This window comes from Miniopterus natalensis, chromosome 12 (assembly GCF_054644295.1).
Source record: "Miniopterus natalensis isolate mMinNat1 chromosome 12, mMinNat1.hap1, whole genome shotgun sequence".
NCBI classification, from domain to species: Eukaryota; Metazoa; Chordata; class Mammalia; order Chiroptera; family Miniopteridae; genus Miniopterus; species Miniopterus natalensis.
This window is the reverse complement of record NC_142092.1, coordinates 70,903,880-70,926,621: the sequence shown is the minus strand read 5'-3', so window position 1 is coordinate 70,926,621 and position 22,742 is coordinate 70,903,880. Positions and strand designations below refer to the sequence as shown.

Below are 22,742 nucleotides of genomic sequence, written 5' to 3'. Positions count from 1 at the left end.
TAAATAAAGCCCTGTGAAATCCCCTGCTCACAGGGCACAGGCGGGCTGGTGCCCATCTGCCAGCGAGGGTCAGCAGAAGCAGGAGGCGGAGTGCCTCTCCCTAGTGGCTTCTCAAGGTAAGGACAATGCTGGCTCCAAGTCCCCCTCCCAACTGCCTCCCTGCCTTCCAGGATCTGGGTGGGAGCTGAGGACATGCCAGTCTGAGGAGCTGCTGTCTGGATTAACACTTGCTGATGAAACTCCCGGTCATGGAAGTAGATCACCTGTGACAATGAAATACTGGGATCCACTGATGTGTGGGGAGACAAAGAAACAAAATGCGTTTCTTACCAGTCACCACCTGGCAGGCCTTGTCCTCCCTTCTCAGAGTCAACGTTTCAGAGACGTGATAGGATAGCCAGGCCTAGATCACTAGGAGGTCACTCTCGGACCCAAGTGCAGGCCTCATGGTTTGTCATATACTCAAAACCAAAGTTAACATACGCAGACATCAGCTACCCCAAACCCAAGACAGGGCCAGCCTCTGATGCACTGCAGCCCCGCACCGTTGCACCCTAGGTGCCCACCCGCTTGGAGGACACCAGGCTGTGTGTCTCCCAGGCAGCTCAGAACAGCAGCGTGTGGAGAAACACCTGCCTCAGACTACTGTGCTCCACAAGAGCTAACAATGGAAGGCAACCACCACGCCTCTACAAACTCCAAAAAAACTCTTTACCCATTACCCAGAGCCTCATGGATGCCAAGTCCCTGCCCAGATCAAGCTGGAGGTTCTGGAATCTTAACTCATCTAGTCTCTAGCTCTGTGTCCTAAGGGCCTCATCTGTGTGGCTCTTTATGGTTCAAAAGGCAAATTTACACTTAAGACCTCATTTTGGTTCTCAAAACCATCTTGTGAAGTAGCTAAAAATCTAGATTTCCTTCTCCTGTTGGTCACTGAGGAAATAGGGGCTCTGAGAAGTTAGGCAGACACATTCCAGAGCTCACAAGCTCATATCAGACTGCGCAGCACTTAAGACCACGTGCTGTGGCTCCAATAGCAATGGTTACACCCTACAGGTGGTCCTTCTCCCTCCACCAGAGAAGCCACCTGACAAGGCTGACAATGCCACCGGCACTTCTCGGTGACCCTGTGCAGGATGGAGCATGCTGGAGGGGTGCTGCCTACAAGCCCCCTATCAGGCAGGAAGGGCATGTGGATATTGGCATTTGTAATTAATATGCAAAAATAAGGCTACACAAGGCAAAATACCTGTCCAGAGCATACAAGGGTTCCTTGGTACCCAAACACCTGTATGCTGTGTCCTTCCCACCAACGCAGCATGAGCAATGATGGCAATCCACCCAAACTCCGCAAGCAACCTCGTCCACTCATGGAATCAAACCCTGCAGTTCCCACAAGGGCTGGGTTTGCCACTAAATGAACAGTGTCTTTGAGGAGAGAAAGAACTTTTATGAATGTATTTTGCTGAGGGAGATCATCTCAGGACCTCCTGACATTTGAAGATGGACTCAGAGCCCAGCGCCCACAGGGCCATGCTCCTTACTCTGACTTTCCTCTCCCATGAGCTGGGAGGGGGGAGGGGGGGATCTTGAATATGCTTTCCGAGTCGGGGGAGACTCAATGTGCTCACCTCTAGGAGCGCTCAGCACTGGTACTGTACGTCAGCTCCAAGGACAGTGGCCTGGGAGCCAGCCTGGGGGAGGGGGCTGCTTCAGTGCTGCCCGCCTTGCTCACCAGGAGAGCTTTGCCACCGGGTCCACCCTCAGGGAACCCACCAGAAATCTTCCTACAAGTCCCAGAGGCTTCCCAGGGGGAAGCTCCAACTGTGGGAAGTCCCTGCTTACTCTACACGGACAGTGAAGGAGACCAACAAGACACAACCGAATTTCTGCCAACACCTTAAAAATGTTAGTTAGGTATTTCATCCTCTTGCTCCAAGCACTTATCACACTGAGAGAAGGGCAGGTATCAGTGATAACTTACCAGGAAAACCAAAGACAGAGCAAGTTCCACTGAGCACCCAGCAGCCTGAACAGAGCTCACACCCGCCGGACTTTCGGCCACTTGTCACAGGACAAATTCGACGCATCTTACCTCTTCGCGTTCGCTTTCTTCTTCTTCACAGCCGGGCCACTCAGGTTCTGGGGGGGGTCTCTCAGCCCAAAGCTCTTAGCCACATGGCCCAGGTGGAGCAGGCGGGTGTGGAAGATGTGCTTCAGCTCCCGGGGGTAGGTCGAATAGGCCCGGATGAAGGATTGCAGGGCTGCAGGGAAAATGAAGGGGGGAGGCTGTTGGGGCGGGGCCCTGAGTGCCACTTGTGCCTTGGCCAAAGGGCTGTCCTGGGCAGGGCACCTCGCCAGGCCCGATGGCACCCAACCAGCAGTACCCCGCACACTAAAACCTCAACCTATACCTGTGTCTTTTTTAATTCCTCAAAACAAATGAGCAAACAAAACAACACTATAGGCTGCAATTATCACTTAAATAAACCCAATATAATTTCAGACTTTACTGTGTAGTGTCTAATAACCAGAGGGCAGGGCGCATTTTCTTCATTAGTCCTGGGGCCCAGCTCAGTACCTGGCACATACAGGAATGAGTGAAGCCAGTGCAGTAAGTGCTGCCTCCACCACAAGCCTCGTCTCCAGCTCCCCAATCCAGAGGAATCATTGGTGCCACTTCATCGACAACTCATGGGATTTTAAAACCAAATTCATTCTTAAGTATCCAGGACTGACTGATACAGTGCTTCTTACCCACTCAAAGGGTGTGCAAAAGGAAATGAAAGATTTTTTAATTGGCTTTTCTTTTTTTTAGAGAGGAAGGGGAGGGGGAGAAACGACGGTGTGAAAAAGGAGCACAGATCAGCCCCCGCCCACATGCGCCCCAACCGAGGACTAGGCCTGCAGCCTGGGCATGTGCCCCGACTGGGAATCAAACCGCACCTTTCAGTGTACGGATAATGCTCCAAACAACCGAGCCACCCGGCCAGCACATGAAACAGAATTTTTAAAGAAGGGATTAAATTTCTGAAACAGCCCACAGAATAGTTCACCCCTTAAGGACTGCTAACAGTGTGGATGTTCATCAGACATTCAACCATGAAAATTTCAGTCCTATTTTAAAGTGTAGGAAATGGTCTCTGTCCTAGACCTGGACTGGGTGACAGCCAGAGAAACCAGACTTGGTCCCAGGAGGGTGAAGCTCTGACCACCGACACTCACATTCCTTTGAGGAAAGATTTCCCATAGCTGATTCTCCTGGAACATCCTGCAGTAACAATGAAAATTAAGAGTCTGCCCTTTCTCACCCACAGGGCAGGAGGGGTTGCTCTGAAAACTGTCCCCATCCGTCACTGCTCACTGTACTTCCCAGCACAGTCCTCTGCGACCACACAGAGCCCAGAGGGTGCACCTAGTGGAGACGGTCTAAATACCAGCCTCCCTCACCCTGGCTTGCTGAGCCACTGGACTGGTAAGTTTGCCCGCAGCTTAACCGTAATATCCCAGCAGCACCGGGAGATTGGCGTTTATGAACAGTAATAAAAAGTGTCATTTTAGCAGATCAGCTCCTGGAAGGTCCTGGGAATCCATCAAAGCTCTATTTACTGAGCAAAGTGAACTCCTTTTCCCAATCGATGAGAAATAATAACCAAGGCAACTTCTCTGCACCCTCTTTAAGTCTGTGCTTACTCCCCTTTTTAATAACTGGGGACTGGCTGATTTTTCAAAGAAAATCTTTAACGCTTCCAATGGCCGGTGCTGTTTGGTGGGTTCTGACACCAGACTTCCAGACACAAAGCTACTACTACATACCCCAGTCCTCCGAGAGCAAAGTATACATCTGCCCCGGCCCAGGAGCCCAGGCCTCTTTTTCCTCCATCCCCTCTCTTTCCCTAGCCCCCAACATTTACTCATCTAAGAAACCAGCCTGAAACCAAGCCGAGCCGAGCCCACTAAAGAATTGACCCTTTTAAAGTCTGTGACCCAGACGCTGGCCCAGGCCTCCTCACTCACCCGGCCCCTGCTGAAGCAGATCAGCCCCCACTGCTGCGTGCGCCCTCCCTTCCTCATCCCCACATCGACGCACAAGCTCTATCCCAGGAGCCGTAGGTGCTCTACCCACAGCTTTACAGGGAGAGAGTTTGCCCAGGAGCGGCAGGTGTTTCTTCCCTGGGCAGGCAGCATTTCGCACTGCCTCTTTCTGAACCTTGTCCTCCAGGCTCCTGGGGACAGTGGCAGCTGGTCATCCTCATGCCCTGTGTGGACTCCCATGTTCGGATGATTCAGAGAGCAGGGAGTCAGGTGCAGGGGCAGCTGTGTGCAGGACCCTCTGAGGGGTAGGAAGGGGCTCGTGTGGGCCACGTCAAGACTAGGAATGGGTTGTGGGACCAGGACAAGCAGAAAATAGAGAAGTAATGAAAGCAGACGTTTATTTGGGGTGACGGAGGAAGCTGCAGCCAGAGTGTGAGTGCTCCATAGTCACCGATTCCTAGTTCAGAGCCAGATGGCTGATGAATTAAGGGAAATCTGTTTTAAAATACCCTACATGGCCATTTTGCCTTTTTTCATAGAATCAAGTTTACTTCTGGGCGTTTGATCAAGAATAAGCGTGTCTTATGCCGACGCTTAGGATGGAGGGGGTAAGAGGGAGCAAACGCCAGCCTGGCCCTGAGGAGCATGCACGTGTCCAGAGTTCAGGCACACGCATCTTCCCACTCGACATCAACAGTGACAACTACCCAGAGGAGGGGCCAGGGGGCAGCTCAGTATCATTTTCTGAGAGACAAAGCCTCAGGCCAAGTATGGGCCTGTCTCTGACACAGAGGGAATTGGGCTGACCTGCCCCGGTGGCTTGGGTTGTCCTGACTCTGAAAAGCATCCCTTCCCAGCCAAGCATAATCCCTGCGTGCGTTAGCCCGGCTCTTCGGGAAGACAGGAAGGTGGGGAGGAGCAAACTGCAGGACAAGTGGGAATTTGCAGGGAATGGATTCCGCTTAAGAGTCTGAAGCTCAAACTTTCGTTACCACCTTTACCACTTGAATCTCTAGCTAAAAAGATGCAAGAAATGAGAGGAAAAAGGGGCAAGTGCTTCTGGAAACTGACAACAATTAATGCTGGTTATGAACAGTGACTGGGTCAGAAGATGAGAAAGGGAAACAAATGCATACTTGGCCCAGTTTCCAACTAGTTTTCTGCCACAAAGGCAAAACCAGCTGCTTTGTTAATTATTCATGAGGTGGGTTCTGAAATGGCATAAAAGGAGGCAAGTCAGGAGTGGGGGATTTGCATATGCAAAAGATTGAAATGCAAAAGATAGTATCACTTGTGGGGTGTGGTAGCTGTCCCCATGTAAATTCAACACATTTACAGTGCAATTATGTGTAGATCTCCCCAACCCTTCAGAACTCACAGTCCTCAGTAACAGGAGAGACAAGAAGAGCAAAGAGCTCCAAGTCTGAAGAGGGGTGACTGAGACCCGCTACATGCAGCCTGTCCCAGGCCATCACCAATCTGGTGTGGAAATCAATTAGCAGATAAGAACAATGATATACTTATTTCCTTCCCGGTATGAAACCGATGGGAGTGGCCCCACTCCAATAGCCTTTCCAAGGAAAACAAATACCTGTTTATTTCTTGGTGTTAACAAGTTCAACAGTAATGAGAAAACACAAAACTACATTCCCTCTGATGACCAAGATACCTTAAAGTAGTTGTAGTCTCCCTAGAATATTGGAAATACCTCCGGCACCAAATTGAAGATGCTGGTGTGGGTTTTCTTCTTTTCATCACAACTCTTATTAATCCTGAAATTCTGCAGCACAATGCCCAGTATGGACCGCACAGCAAACTGAGTCTGCCTAACTTCCTGCAAATGACCAAGCTGCAAAGTCACTAAGGCAGGTTCTTTGGAAAACCCTTAGGTACTGTTGAGTTTGCTTCAGGGAAATGCTAAGATTTTATGTAGACTATTATCAGACCCAGGCTGGAAGGATGCATACTGATTAGGTATCAGGGGTTATGGGGCAAATACTGGGAGTTCACCTTTCACCTTGTGCAGTTGGCCTGCTTTCAGAGTGCTAAGATATATAATAGGCACTGGGCAATACTGGCCAACTAACCCATGTTTACCATCTATTTCCTGAGGTCCATGGTCGCCCTGTAACCCATCCCCCAGCTTTCACCCTTGGCCTCCCCCCCCCATTCTTTTGAAGCCTGTCAGACCACACACAGCTCTGCTCCAAGCCCTCCAACAGCTCCTGTCTCACTCAGGGTGACCCCAGGTCCTCCACCAGCCTCCAGCTGAGGTGATCCATGTAATCTGCCTCTGTGCCACCCACCCCCAGCCATGCTGCTTTCCTGAGTCCTCAGCATCTCTGTTCCTGCTGCCTCAAATCCCACCACAGGCATGACTCCTCTGAGTTTTTGCTCAAGTGTCATCTTCACAACAGGGCTCACTCAGATCCTCTATTTAAAATGTACTGTCCTGCCATCCCCTTCATAGCCTGTACTCTACTCCATGTTTTTCACAGTTCTGATCACCTTTTAATAGACTAATTTATGTATAATTTATTCTTTATTATGCTCATTGTTGCCCTCTCATTAGAATGTTAGAAAGGTGAGAATTTTTGTCTGTTTTGATCCCTGACGTATGCCAAGCACCTAGAACAGTGCCCAACTCAACACATATTTGTTAAATGTTTAGAAAGAAATTTTGATTTATAAAAAGAAGGAAAGAAAGGATGCTATGGTATTCACACACAGTAAGTCCTCACTTAATGTGGACAGGTTCTGTGGCTTCAAGCAAAACAATATATAATGAAAATGGCTTCACCACAGCCTCACTGATATAAATAAGAGTGAAGTTCCTATGGCAGCTCATCAACATTCTAAGAAAAAGATGCTGGCCAAAACGACATTCCAGGAACCTGCTGTACTCGTAAGCCAGCCAGGCATTCTTCTCAAAACAGCAGGTGTTGCTAAGTGGTTAGAGCACAACCCATGCATCAAAGGGTCACAGGTTAAATTTCCGGTCAAGGGCACGTACCTGGGTAGCAGGTTCAATCCCTGGCCCCTGTCGGGGCGCATGCAGGAGGCAGCCAATAGATGTATCTCTCTCACATCTCCCCCCCCCCCCTTCCTCCCTTCCACTCTCTAAAAATTAATGGAAAAAATACCCTCCAGTGAGGATTAACAAAACAAACAAAAAAACCCAGCAGGTAACTATCCAGAACTATAGCTCTCCCAACAGGGAAGAAGCCTCATTAGCACAGAGAGTCACCAGCCAAGATGCTCAAGGCTCTCCCGCAGAAGCCAGGCAGCTCTCCACACTCTGCTCCTTGCTTAAGTGAACTGTTCAGTCCACACCTAGTGCTTGGTGATCCCAGGAGACAACTTACCCTATAAAGGGTCTGAATATTAAATTAATGCCCAACTCTTCTGTAAATGCCCTAGGAACTGGGCTCATGGTCTAGGCCCTTCCTCAGCACTGTTCTTTCTCATCTTTCTTTGTACTTTTAAACAGAACTGCTTAGGTATAATATTGCCAGCCCGTGCTTCATCTCTAATTTCCATCTCTACGATTCCTACTGACATGTCATCTCTCTTCTATCCAGTTTTCAAAGAAGGAGAAAAACAGATTGCGAAGACCCATGTTGCTGGGTCAAAGCTCTAGTCCTGATGTAAGCTGAGATAAAGCCTCATTTGTGCAAAACACAGGGAAGGGTGAAATTAACATTTAATATCATGTTAAAGCCTTCCGTGCCTGCTCCTGAACCCTGCAGCATTAGGGAGATTGAAGGCTTTTGCTGGTGAGTAGACACCCGTCTGGGGTGTGCGGATGGAGGTGAGGACGACGCTCTTTGCTGGGCTAGCCCTCCACAACCACCTAAGAAACCGACTGACCTCTTTTTGCCCAGGAGACAGTCTCCTCACTGGAGTGCACGTAATCTTCAAACACTGTCTGCAAGACCGTGGCTCGCTCTCGGATTTCCTGGGGGCCATCGGCCTGGGAGGGTAACGGAAGGATTAAAAAAGAGACAGAGTCAGAGTCAGGAATAATGAAGCAGTTTATAATAGATTTAATAACAGTAAAATCACACAGTAACCACCTCAGGGCCTACAGGGTAATCCTTTCAATATTACTAGGGAAAAAGGGAGCTCTAAAGATGTTAAAGTCAGGCAAAGACGAGGATGGCTTTGTGACGAAGCAGATCAGAACTGCGTATTTATTTATTTACTTTCCTTCCTGGCCTCCTATCACTCATGTTCAAAATGAAAGTCCACTGGAGACACTTGTAATTTTCCAGGTCCAATTCAGGCATTTAAAACATCACGGAAACTAAGCTGTTTTCAAATGACTCTTGTATCTCCTACTTAGGCGCCGAGTCTTTCCCCTTTCCCTCGCCCCCATCCACGGGGCACAGTGATTCCTCTGTGCGAGCATCCCACGGTGAGCTCTCTGAAATTCGGCCCACCCTGGGATTTCAGAGCATGTCTCCTCATTCCCAGGCTGGTGCAGATTCATTCTTACAGCCCAGAACCACTGTGCTGAGTTCCCAGGAACCTATCAAGATATGGGCTGTTCCAGCAAACCATCCCCTATAAGAAGCCACACCTGTATGCACTGAAAGACCCTACAGAGGGGACGGGTTAATAAAATAGCATTTTCTTTTCAACCTTTAACCACTGCAGAGAAAAGATTTCTATTCTTTATAGCACACCTCCCCCAAACAAGTGGTTTTTGTTCCTTATACTATCTTAAAACAAACATGAATGCTTGAAGGTGAAACTGAGAGGCTAAAGAACACGCTCTGCAGCCCATCTGGCTGATACGTTGACTCTGAATGGTGCTATCAAGCCTCTCCTGCCCCCCCCCCCCCCCCCGTGAGTCACCACGAAAACCAGCGAAGCCCAGCGCCTGGCCTGGCTGCCGTGCCTGACCCTGACTACCGTGTCGCTCACTCTTGAGAGCTGTCAGAGGAAGAACAAAGGGAGAGAAGAAAAAGCCCCATTCTTGGGAATCGACATTCATCTCTGTATTAAGAGAGACTGAACACCCTGAAAATGTTTTTGGTTTAGTCAAATCATTCCTACTACCTGTTTGGCTGATGACAGCCAAGCTGATTTCACAGTACACGGTCCCCCTAAGGGTATGCTCCACTCAGATGTCAAGAGAAAAGTCATTCTGGAGCTGTGTTACGAAAGTGGACATTTGCTGTTGTCATTAACAAGGATTTTTTCACCCTCTTAACTGATGTGAAATGCAAACTTTCTGTGCTGCCCTCCTTTCGTTAAGCCACCTCCACAGTGCGACTGTCACCTTCCTCGAGTTTTTTTAAAAAATACGAATGTGAAATTAGCGAGGATGCCCTTTCCCCTGGCGGACAGAATCCTCTGTTATTAAAAAGTAAAGCACTTTAATAATGAAAACTTTTCCCTCTTTTTCCTGTGTTTTAACTGTTTAAAATTAATGAGAAGGGCAGAATGGCTGTCAAAGCGATATTGAAAGCCGGGCAGCCAGGACCGACTAAGCACAAAAATCCCTCTAGAGTGTTAAATAAACAGAGCGCCAGCCCTCTCGAATCCCTCTGTTGGTTATTGTATACATTCTGTAACAGCTCTCAGAATAGATCTGAGAGCCAGGGAGGCAGAGAGGTTTCAGAATTCCAATAAAGGCCTCAAATTAAAGACAGCCTGGTGCGAATTCCAGGAGAAAATTAAAGAGACCTCAAGCTTAAGTGACAGGTGACTTGCTTCTGTGACACAACTGTCAGGGGATTTACTGATAATATGGCAATATATTACAAAGGGCTTTTCTTATTCCCCCCTTTAGGTTTCAAAATGAGGCATCTTTTCTTCCCAGCCAAAAAAAATTACATATATACACGTATAAAAAATGCAAGTGTGTGTACAGGTGGAATACGTAGAAAAAGGCCTTAAAACTAGGTTCACACGTCTGAAGTGAGGTCAGCTTCAGGAAAATAGGAGAAAAAGTTAATGGCAGAAAATATAATATCCTTGAGAAAAAGTGTGTCTTACTACCCTCACCCGTTTCCAGAAATACTTTATTTTAAAATTGCCCCTCTTGAGAATGAATGAGGCATTTTTTAGTTGACTTCTGGGGAGGACAGTCTAAATTTAAACCAAAGACAGGGGCAGAGTGACGCAGTACCAGCTCAGCCCCAGACAGGTAAACTGCTCCCATAATGAGAGAGGGTCAAGCCCCTGCGGGCACGTGAGCCCCCACAGGACCGGCTCTCGCACCCTCAAAGACACACAGATTCAGCACTGGCTAATGAAGCCAACCAGCACCTAGAGGACCACAGGCAGGTTGGAAACATACATTTCCAAAGCCTGCACTCGGCACTCCCTGCCTGAAAGACTGGACTGGTCTTGGAAAGACCAGACGATCAAAGGGCACTGAGGCAAGGGGCTAGGGATTTTAATTTCAGTGTCTTGAGATACCAGCAACAGCTTTTTGTTAGGATAAGTTTACAGGCATATTTCACAGGACAAAAGAACTCCAGGGAAAACATGTTTGCATGCGTGTATGTGTTTAAGATAACAATCCCACACGTATCAAGAGGCAACAGAGGAGTTTATGATAACTATGACCAATTATTGTCATTGGAAAAAGTTTTAAGTGGTAGCAGTGTGGGGGGGAGAGTGGCTTTTCTGAGGGAAGCATGTCTTGATATTGCCAACTTCTAAAGTATTTTAAAACTAAATGGAAGGATTTTGTTTTAATCACTTTATTGGCAACCTGAGTTTTACCCCCCAAATCCCTAGAAACTTCTGAGTGCGTCCCAGTAAAGTTGAAAGATCAAATTTATTCTCTTTGTAGGTGGATGAACAGTCACACACCCAGGCATAGCTATATATATTTTATGTACCTAAATATGAAATATACATTTTACAGATGCTTCACTCGCCTGCTTTCTGTTCATAGGAGCCCAAAAACATACGTGCCAAAGGGACATTTACAACAGGCTTTACCCAGCGGGTGGGGAGGGCATCTAATGAAGCGCCCGGCTGTGCGCGGGAAAGGCCCGTCCACTGGGCCTATTCCTACATGCCCAGCACTGGCTTGTGTTTTAGAGCTGCCCCAGAGGAAAGCAGCCCACGAGAGCTGCTGCACTTCCTACAGGAAACAGAACTAAAAGCTGGACCCCGCATCTACTATATTCCTTCTACTACTCACATGGGTCATGCACAAAACACTCTCAGGCTGTGACAATTAGTAATATTGTTGATTGAGTTTAGTTGTTCATCCTCTTAATTCAAGTTACATGAGGTCAAACGAGTGAGATTTTCATCAACATGACACCTAGAACCCAGTATGATTAACTTAGTTTTCTAAGTTAACTGGGTGTTTTGGTGTAGTTGAAAGCCCACCCTTGTTTAACACTTTTTCTCTTTAAAAACAAAGATCACCAAACCTTAAAAATATCAAAACACTCTATTCATTCTGTGCCATCAAGGCAGGGGCCCGGGCCTAGGACGAACTTCCACGGTGTGCAGGGTTTACAGAGTGCTTTATGCTTCGTCTCATTTAAACCTCCCAACCACCCTACAAGACAGGCACTCCGGTTCTCCCCATTTTACAGATGGGAAGACTGAGGCTGGGAGAGGCTAACTGGCCCACAATGCAGAACCACAAGCTGTGAAGAAAGTACTTAAACCCTAGTGTGTGTGACCCTGGGCCTCAGCCTCTGGGCCCAGCAAGGCTTCAGAGCTGGCCTCAGTCCAAGGCAAAGGCTCTAAGAGGAAAACCAAGGCTGCAAGGCCCCAGAGGGCAGATGTTAGAAAATGGTCCGCTTGCTCCTAAGGAGCAGAGGAGCCGCAGCTGCACCACTCCTCCTCCTCCAGGAATGTCCTTCAGGAGGCCCCACGGATACACAGCACGACCCAGGGTGGACACCGACACCAAGGCTGGGCTGGAGTGTCTCAGTAAGGAGTGGACTGAGTGACCCTTCCTGTCTCAGCTGTGGTCCTACTGCTGTTTCTGAGGAGCAGGCAGATGCTGGCATTTCTCTCGTGGTGCTACAGCAGAAGGCTATGTGTCACCAAGCGGGCTCTAGCTCCACATCTACTAACTGATGTGACAATAATGATAACAATTAGAACAGCGGCAATATCAACACAATGCCCTTTGCTACCTGTGCTGGGCTCTGGGTTACTTCTTATTCCATCCTGCAGTGTCTGCAGGAGAGAACACTACCGTTATCTCGACTTTACACATGAAGAAACTGAGGACAAGGAAGGCCCAGGCAGTTTCAAAGCCACACCACCGGGAAGGGACCAGGAGTGAGCCTGAGGCCATGCTCCTGCCCACTCTGCACACCTCAACCAGCTCCAGGGGAGGCATATTGGTGTACAGATTGTGTGCTTTGAATTTAGATTGCTTGCGCTCACATCCCAGGATGCATAACTAGTGTGCCCATCAATATCCCTTCATCTCTGTAGACTGAAGTTTCCTCATCTATAAAGTGGGTGGATTAAATTGGACCCAGCCTGTGAAGAGCCTCGCATAGTCCCGAGTCCAGAACATGGAGAGGTGACAGACACTGTACTATTTCCTCCCCTTTCCTTACGTATTCTCTGGACCAAGAGAACTTAAGTCAGGGCCAATCAAATCAAGTCCCTGCTCTGGGGAGGATATTGATCTAAATAAACACACGTACTAACAGATAAAAGAAATTCTTAAGCTTGGTCTATTTGGCTCTGATTTTCCAGTCTATCCTCAGGCATAAGAAAATAAATGTAAAATATCCAAAAACTTAATATTTCATAGACAAAATTACAAACAGCAACACCACACATACACACGCTCACACTTTACTTTGTGTACAGCACACATTAAACAAATGGATGAACTAAGTGTCTCTGAAAAGAGACGTGCTGTCTTGGGTGGACACAGTCTAGTCAGTTGTCCTTGGTGACAATCTGGAGAGGGTCCACCAGGCTGAGCGGGGAACACTGCCTGCAGACGCGTCCAGCCTAGAGTGGCCTGGTTTTGGGAAGCCTGCTGCCGCCTGGCAGACTTCCAGGACAGACCATGGTCCATTCACTGGATGAGACCAGCAAGCACACCCAGAAGCAACAGAGAGAAAAGACACAATCAGATCTGGCCTCATCTAATGTTCCTGGTTCTCCAATATGCACTTTACCTGACAGGAAACAACTGTCGGTAACAAAATCTCCACTACCCCAAGTTGAGAAGTGAGTCACATCTGTTAGCAGCAAACACAATAATAAAACTCACCTGGTTTCCGCATCGTCTCCCTTGAAAAGTATCATCCCTTGTCAGGACAGACAAAATATCATCCATCTTCATCTCAGAAACGCTGTAAAAGAAAGGGCAGAGCAAGATAAACTTCTCGTTCTCTCAAGTCATCCACGCTGGCCTATTCTCAAGCCAGGCATAAAGCAGGAGCAGTACTTCCCAGGAAAGGGACTATGCTCCTAACCCTTCAGGAACCTGGAAGGAAGGGGACCTCATGATATTACAGGGGCAGGTGGGGAATATTTCCAACAAGTTCCTTCCTCCTGGGTGAATATTAAGTGGGTTGCATTTATAATTTCCTGCATAAGGATCATGTCATTATTTCTTTTTTTTGTGTTTGTTTTTCATTATTTCTTTTTTTCAAAAATATTTGAGAAAGAGAGAGAGATACATACAGAAACATCGATTTGCTGCTCCACTTATTTATGCGTTCATCAGCTGATTCTTGCATGTGCCCTGACTGGGGATCAAATCCACACCCTGGCGTACTGGGATGATGCTCTAACCCAATGTGCTCCCCGGCCAGGGCAAATGTCATTATTTCTTATGAAACCTCAAATACTAAGTAAGTAGGTGTGGTTATTGATGTATTACCCTGACGAGCAGATGACGAGATAAAAACATCTCAGATAGTTCCTTCTGTTTTGGACTTAGGAAAGGCATGGCGGTGGCAGGTAAGCTAAAGATCCTTAACTGTTGGGGGGAATAAGCCAGTGAAGGTGAACTGGGGCCCACCACCTGGTGTCTGTACCCCAGAACCCACTTCCAATCCACCCTGAAGGATCTTCATGACTCTTGTCTCTTAATTACTAAGGGTGAGGACCAGTGCTCTCTGATGAATCTAGAAACGGCTGAAAGCAGAATTTGGGCTTTGGTTGTGACCAGAGCCATCAGGAGCCGAACAGAGCTGTCTGACCTGCCGGGCAGTAAAGTCCACAGCACTAGAGCGTGGGAAGTGCGTGCATCACATGTGAGAGACTAAAGGAAATGGAGTGGCTGACGACGCATCCCAGGGAGGAAGTAAAGGGAAGGGGGAGTGCTGGGGGAGAAAAACAGATCACAAAAAGATAAATAATTTTCTTGTATGTTGTTTTTCAAAAATGTAATGGCAGATTAGCATACCAAGAGCAATCTCTTCTGTGGGACCAGGCAACGCTCCCCCTTTCCCCTAAAGGTTACTCTGCCAAAGCCATGAATGAAAATGTCATGTCTCTGACAGCTATTTACCTGAAATGTGTCACCGCTTCCCTGCACGCCCCAGCCTGCAGCCCCCTCTGCTGCAGCTCCAGGCCCCACGGATATGTGAAATCTTTGTATAGCAGAGAGAGTCAGCCAGGAAGGCGTAGTACGTATTGGAGGAAGGAGCTGGGGAAAATGCTCATGATTTCTTGGAAAATCTATTTTTCATACAAGAGAGAAAGGTTATGGCTTTGAATTTGCCTCTTATTTATGCCTGGTTGTCTGAAGGAGGTGAAAACACAGCCCAATCCCATCTTTCCCTTTGTCTACTCAACTTGCCTCCATTCATCCCTTTCTTTCTTGTGGAAAAATAAAGGAGAAATAGAAATTAAAAGAAACATGAGAACATGGGGTCAAATCTCAAACAGGGAGAAAGAAGAGCCAAGAATGCCCTTCAGTCAGGGATACAAAGAACTAAATATGCCACAGAAAAGCCAGCTTTTCCAGTGCACGGCAATGCTGACATTCCTGCCAGGCCTGCTGCTCTGCAGTGTGTCCGCATCACAAGGCGGGGGACCACTGGCCCTCTGCGAACAGGGCTGAGTATGCACCAGAGTGACTTCCAGTTTGAAAGGGCCTTCCTCCTGGTCTCAGAAACCTTTCCTTCTGAGGAACAAAGTGAAGCTGCTCTGCTTACTTATGTTTCTAGCAACAGATCTGAACTGCCCACCTTACTAAGAAAAGAAGCAGATAAATAAATAAATTCAGGGAACTGTCTCATGCCTGATCTAAGAAACACGCATTCTGATGAAGTATTTACATTTTAATAAACCAATGATGACTTTCATTAGAAACACATTTAAAGGAGAAGTAGGGAAACTGAAGGAGCTGGCAAATACAAAGAAGTCAAAAGGATGTAGAAATAGTCCTGAGCATTCAGACAGGGGCGGAAGCGGCCCACGGCACCTGTCTCTTGCCCCGTCTGCTAAATCGAATTGTCAGGGCAAGTTGCATGGTGCAGAGTGTGAGGCAGGCAGCAAGGAGTGTGAGGGCCCTTGCTGCTGTCCCGAATCTTTCCTGTAATTCATCAGCCATCCCAGCATCCCGCTGCCTGGCTCTCAGATTCTTGGCACAAAATATACATATATTCTTTCTCCTTTTTAATTTTTAAAGAACATTTAGGAGTTCCAACCTGGCCAGGTAGTTCAGTTGGTTAGTGTTGTTCAGATACTCCAAGGTTGGGGGTTTGATCCCTGGTCAGGGCACATACAAGCAGCAACCAATGATGCACAAATAAGTGGAGCAATAAATCGATAGTTCTCTGTCTCTCTCTCCTCCTCTCTCTAAAATCAATACATTAAACTTTTAAAAAAATAAACATTTAGGAATACCTTTTGGATTCATAAAATGTTCAAGTCTGCTTCTTTCCACAGTGCATTCTGCCGTTAGTTCTTAGAAGATTTATTTGTATTAAGTCAAAGAACAGTCTATACTTAGATATTCAACATACAATACAGCCTACCTCAAACAGACCAGAAGCAGAGCGCTGGGCTATAGACCAGAACTCAGGTCTGAAAGTTACCGAGGTCGTTCCCACTAGCCCAGGAAGCAGTCTGTGCTCCAGGAAAAAGCACTTCCATAAGTGGCTTTTTGGGGCAGAAACCAGCGAGGTTGGACCCTACAGGACTCTTTCCCCTTAAATGAATGTCCTTACACCAGCTGGTATTTTCTCTCCACAAAAGACTAAACTCTCTTCCTCTTAGTATTTCCTTGTCTTATCCTTCTGAACTTCCTCCGCAAGTCTACGATTAAGCTCTCAGTGACAAATGATTGGTCCACATGACATTTCTCTATTAAGCAAGATAAAATATGCACATCTTCCTGAAACAAATAAAAACACCCTCTCAACTGAAAAACTGTATTAAGGAGGTCAGGCACATTTCCTGAATAAGCCACAGTCCATGAAAGTTCACACCAGCAGCCCTAAAAGAGAGCTGAGCACGGTGAGAGCAGAACCCGGCAGGTACTGGTGGGCACGGCCATACACATCCCTCTCTCCCACTGGGTGGTCTGCACTCAGTCGCCCACAGCAGGTTCCCATGTGGGCTGCAATGATTTCCCAGGGGAGAGCCTGATGCTTTACAGAGAGCACAGGCCAGGGCAAAGGGAAGCACCAGGAAGTGAGACCCCACGCTCAGCTGCACAGCCCAGTTGCGGCTGGTGTTACAGCGTGAGCTCTCAGGGCACCCAAGCAACCACCAGCAGACACAGCTCTTCCGGGGCCTCCAGGACCCTTTGTGCACAGCTGTGCTATGTCCGAGCAGAAGTTCTGGAACGTGGGCTAGGGTGAAAAACAGCATGCCTGCAGAAGCCTGCTAGGAGATCTTGTTATGTCAGGGCCAGAGATTTTGTGGGAAATAGGACAACAATACATTTCTGGGGCTACCGTGAATTCTCTCTGCTCACGTTGGAACGACCCCTGGAGAGCTGCTCTCACTGTTATTCGCTTCCTTTGTCTTTCCTAAGTGAGGTCGGGAGTCTGATGGAAGCCCCTGACTCAGCTTCCATGCTACTTAGTCCTCTGTGCCGTGACAAGGGCCAGAACTGGGGGCTTTACACGGGATCGGGAGGCATCGGCACCTGACCAGGCTGACAAGGTGACAGCTGGCTGAAGCCGCCTGTGGGTGTGCGCAAACCCCAATCACTTTCTCCTGGGTTTGCTTTCTGGAGGGAAGGGGAGTTGTGTGATGAGTAAAAAGTATTATATTTTTCAAAAATAAACCAACTTTAAAGGAACAAAACATTAATTGCAAGAAATAAAAATTGTGACTAGGAAAGATCTTCATGAATCTGGCTATGAGAGAAACGAAACGGGCCCCTGTGCAAGCAACACGGAGTGCGACAGATCGCCCTATGACTTAGTCTCGCACTGCAATGAAAGCTGTCATGTGCTGATGGCATTAAGGGTTTTAGTTGTTGCCACTGGCTATTCTGGGACTCATTTAGGGATCACAAGGGTTAATGGCTCTTCGTCAGCTTACAAGGCCCAGCCACTATAAGAAGCGACAGAAAGTTAATTAGGTGAGATCAGCCGAAGCCCGTTCAGGTTTCTGACTCACTTGATTTTGTGAGAAGCCAGCGAGCTGACATATTCTGCCTCCGAAGGAACCAGGAAGAGCAGGCTGCTCCCGCGGCAGCCGATGCGGGCGGTTCTCCCAACCCGGTGGATGTATTCTTCGGGTGAAGATGGAGCGTTGTACTAAAAGGGGTAACAGAAACGGAGGCATTCACAGATCAAGGGGCTGCCGTTAATTGGAAGTGCAATACCCCTCACCTGCCTCCAGGTATCCCAGGAATTAAATCCTGGTGCTATGGTTACCCTAACACAATCACAAGGAGAAGTCACTCAACCCTGAAACTCCTGCTTCATTGGAAATAACAAGGCTCTGACACGCAAACGTGAACAGTGGCCAAGTGTGAGATAAACGAGATGTCGTCTCATCCCAATATCTCATTTCTAATTTTACCTCTCCACAGGTCTCTTCAATTTCCTGTTTGCATCTTTTCACTGAGGTGACTATGCAAGGTGAAAACGTAGGCAGGTGGGGGCAAACTTCTGCAGATGACCACATGACTTTGGCCTACTTCCCTGACAGACAAGCAGTGGGGGTGAGGCCACAGAGGACACTGGACAGGGTAAGGAGCAAGGGGCTGAATACCCTGACCAGAAGTCAGCTCTGTGGCTGGGTCACCAGGAGCTGGTCCCCACCTCCTGGCTGCAGCTCCCTCTGTCCCAGCAGAGCTGCCTTCCCATAGGGACATGCTCTTGCTCCCACGGACAGCATTCCTGAATCAGGGAAAGGGCAATTCTATAACTCAGCAGAATAATCATCCACAGCCTTAGATGTTGTCTAAGGCAAGAACTTCGCCATCATAACTAATTGACCAGGTATTCGTTCTTCCTTTATCCCTCCGCTGCTACATGAATGAAAGATCAGAGGGCAAAAGTGATTACAATACACTGGAAGCCAGGCACACTAGGCCCAATAGTACTCAGAATACAAAGCTCCAGATGATCGACTCTGCGCCTAGCCTCCCACACAAATTGCCCTTGCCTCCTCCTCTTTAACTCGCTCTGTGCCAGCAGGAAAGACGACACTGATTCTAGTCGCAAAGTGGTCACCTGCGGTGCGCAGAGCAGATTTCCCAGCCAGCGATAGGCATGCGGCTGCACTAGAATGTGAATAAACCATGACTCACGAAAACAAGGCATCTGTCCCCTGGCCCGCACTCGGAAGGCTTAAAAATACCATTCTGCACGCTAACGAAAAGAAAAAACAAAACTAAAGCCACCAGGCTCTAGCACTAACACCTGTACCCTCTGGCAAAGTGTCTACGGCTAGCGGTCTGTATAAGATGCTCTCATGGACTTAATTGCCCCCTGCAGGTCAATGTACAGGACACGGCTCTCAGGAGAGCTGAGCCATCTCCTCCTGGACACAATGAGGCCTCCCAGGGGCCTGGGTAATTCCTGTTATTTTCAGATTGCTGAAACTTTGTGTGTGACATGCATTAGTCTGAGAGCCAGGGAGCTGGCCCCCTCCTCCTGTGATTGCAGTCTGGCTGTTGTGCTGCCGCAGTTAGGTGGGCTGAGTTAAGGAAAGCTGTCAGGAGAATTGTGCAGACAAGGCCGGCTGCTGCCTGGTTACCAGGGCAACACCCAGGAGGGTAATAATTATTCTACTTAGAGCCAACGCATCTACTCATGATCATATATTCCTGCCTCGAGCTCACACATTAACAACTAAAAAATTACCTGAACAATCCATGTGACTTGAGGGAGATCTAAGCCCCGAGCCGCAACATCCTTCAAAACAGAAGAGAATATGGCTTAGGACCAAGTTTCTGAACCATTCCGAGGTCACAGATCCGTTGATGATCTCATGCAAACGAGGGCTCGCTCACACACACACACACACACACACACACACACACACACACACACACACACACAGTCTGCAGACAGCCTCAGGAAGCCACCCAGTCCATTTGTGGTTCAAAGTTCCGACTAGGGGAAGTGCTCCGGAACCCACGGGTGAGGCGGTCACAACCACTTCCCCACAAGATCGTTACCCACAGGGCAGCCCAGATCTTTCACAAGTCGTTCTCAGTTGTGCCTTGGAGGAATTCTGAAAACATCCAGTGTCTCAGTACTTTTACATTTTATCTGTAAACCACCCTATGACAAATGCATTTGTGGGTTATTACCCCCATCCTGCACCCATCAGCAAAGCGATCGACCTAGTGTTGAGGTGGGCTCCTGGAAGATCACCCCAGGCACTCCCTCGTGGAGGTGGCTGCAAAGTATTTATTGTGCCTTTGCTTACCAGACTCAGAGCAGCAAGGATCAAGTGATGCCTTGCCTCTCTGACAGCTAAATCAGAACGCAGGCCAAAGACAACCAGACAGGCGAAACTATAAAAGCAATGGAGAGTTTACCCTTGCCAGTTTGGCTCAGGGGTTAGAGCATCAGCCTATGGACTGAAGGGTCCTGGGCTCGATTCCGGGCAAGGGCACATACCCTGGTTGCAGGCTTGTTCCCCAATCCAGTGGGGGCACGTGTGGGGAGGCAGCTGATCGATTTGTCTCTCTCACACTGATGTTTCTCTCTCTCTCCCCCTACCACCACCCTCCAAAAAAAGCAATGGAAAAAATATCCTCAGGTGAGGATTTAAAAATTTAAATAAATAAAACAATGGAAATTTCATTTTTCTTTTTGGCTGGTCACCACCTAAAGAGCAAAGATTCTGCTCACTGGCCATCCTGTCAGAGACGAGAACATGGGAATCTTACAGTCTTCAGCAATAAATCTGCACTTGGCATTCATCTTCAAGCTAACAGTAGTAACAAGAATACCCCCAGTCCACACTATCCGGGCACTTACTGCACATCAGACACTGTGTGGAGCATTTTACCTGCGTTATCTTGACGGATCTTCAAAACAACTATTGTTCCAAGGCCATATAACATTACACTGCTCTGACACCAGAGAAGGCATGGTACCTTCCATGCGCCGTTGTAGGAATGCAAAATAGTACACACCTCTATAGTGGGGAATTCGGTACCATCCAGCAAAAGTGCTTTGTATTTGCCCTTTGACCCAGAGCAATCTTACTTCTTGAATTCCATCCTGAGGATACACTGGCAAAAATACAAACTGATTCACACACAAAGCTATTCGTGTAAGCAGTTTGTGACTGCAGGACTGGTAAAAAACACCCACGTTCAGCAGGAGACAGTGGATCTCACATGAAGACACCCGCCCCACAGCCATGAAAGTGACGATTCCTATGGACTGACATGGAGACTCTCTAGGATATATTTCAAGTGTGTATAGCACTTTTGTGTAAGAAACGAGGATAATATACTTGCCCTTATTTCTAAAAGAAATAATAAAGGGAAAACCCCCCAAAGTTTATATAAAAACAGTTACTTGGACAGGAAGAGATGGGGGAGGGAAAGGATGGAAGCTAGACCTCCTCCAATGGGCCTTTTTAATTTTGGCTCTGAGACGATGTCAATGTCTGAAAACTAAAAAGATGATCGGCTGTCCTGCAATAGGCAGTGCAAAGTATGACCTATTCTCACCAAAACAAACCCCTCAAACCTGGGCCTAATTAGGGGTGTAGACCCAACTACCAGCTTATAGGAAATAGGGGGAAAGAGGGGCAATGAAACACCATCACGAGGACACAGTTAGGCAAATCCAGAATGGGACAAACAGTCTAGTTTCTTCCACCAAAAAATTCAAGGAAAAAAAGGAGGTGAAAAACCCAAATCTAAACGAAACATTACTCAGGTGGGGGGATGGACAGGTGTCTTGCAGATAAACTGAGAGCCAACACCGGAAGGGTCGCCACACTGCCACTGAGTTATTTCCAGGCAGAGGACTAGGTGACTTTTACTTTTCTCCTTCCATTTTTTTCTGGTTGTTTTGTTTTCCTTTTAACAATGAATATTTCCCCCCGAATTTTTATTTAGAAAAATGTAACCTACAGAAAAATTGGGAGAGTAGTAGAGTGACCACTTATCTGCCTTCACCTGGATTCACTGATGCTGATCGTTGGGACGTCTGCTTCCTCTTTTCCTCTCTCCAACCACGCTTTTCTGAACCACCTAAAGTACACTGGAAACATCATGACACTTGACCCCTAAATACTTTAGTGCGCATCTCCTAAGTAAAAGCACATCCTCCTACACAACCACAACACTGTATCACCCCTGAGGAGTTCAATGTTGCGTCATTTCCTAATAGCCCAGACTCACATTTCTCCAACTGTACTGCAGATGACATTAGGGCGGTGTGTACTTCCCGGCGCACCCACCAGCTCTCTCCATCGGAAGGTGCCTTTCACTTTGTAATTAGTAAGTAAACTGGGGGGTGAAACTTGGAAACTGTTTCCTAAATCCTTCTGCCCAGTGGTTTCAGCATCTGTTGGTTCTGCTTGTCTGTCTTAACTGTTACGCTGATGGCTGTGAGGCATGACTTCCTGTCTAGCATTCCTTCCTTCCTTCCACTTGAGAGCTGGCATCCTTCTGCAAGAACAGCCCTCCTCCCTCTCCCCTCACTCTTAAGTACCACTAAGGATTCATAGGTATAATTAGCTTTTTTTGAAAAATAATAATCCTGTGCAAAGTTTCTGCAAGAAGTACATTAAAACAATCGTTCCCTATATCCCCCAGGCTCAGAGATGGGACTGAGGGAAGACACCGTGCCGCCATATCCAACTCACCCAGGAGCACTGAGGCAGGACAGGCTTTGTCAGCCTTCACTGGTGACACCTGGGATGGGCTGGTCTCCTTCCAGTGGCCAGGCTGCCTTCATGAAGTGTTAGACAGAAGTTTAATGTACTAAAAGTGTAGAGCACCCACAAGGTATTTTCCTACAGCTGCCACGTGCCCTGGAAGCTGAAGGCTGCTGTCCCAAGCAATGCCTTTGAGAATACTCTTCAGTTCTAGCGAGAGGGGATTGGAACTGCTTTCTGCACTAACCACGGCTCAAGTCTTCAGAAAAACCAATGGCTTCTCCAGTATGCTAAGCTCTTAAGAAATTATTTATGTTATTGATGTGCTCTGCAGTGGGAGATTCATGCAGACAATGGGCTGCACAAGTTGTACAGACACACAGGCTTTGCAGAAAATGTAATGCTCATCAGTTTAGTAGGTTCAACCAAAAAACTCTAATATAGCATCTGACATTCACGAAACTCCTCGA

General features: G+C 47.6%; 1 protein-coding gene across 1 annotated transcript in view; it reads right to left on the bottom strand.

Moving 5' to 3' along the window:
* Positions 1 to 22,742, bottom strand: part of DDX31 (DEAD-box helicase 31) — a 62,731-nt gene that overhangs the window by 13,808 nt on the left and 26,181 nt on the right. Inside the window, exons 15-19 of the mRNA XM_016196593.2 lie at positions 19,284 to 19,334; positions 17,587 to 17,726; positions 13,268 to 13,349; positions 7,906 to 8,008; positions 2,096 to 2,264 (exon numbers count right to left, since the gene is read on the bottom strand). Of these exons, the coding sequence (XP_016052079.2) occupies positions 2,096 to 2,264; positions 7,906 to 8,008; positions 13,268 to 13,349; positions 17,587 to 17,726; positions 19,284 to 19,334 (545 nt within the window). The remainder of the gene's footprint in view (positions 1 to 2,095; positions 2,265 to 7,905; positions 8,009 to 13,267; positions 13,350 to 17,586; positions 17,727 to 19,283; positions 19,335 to 22,742) is intronic.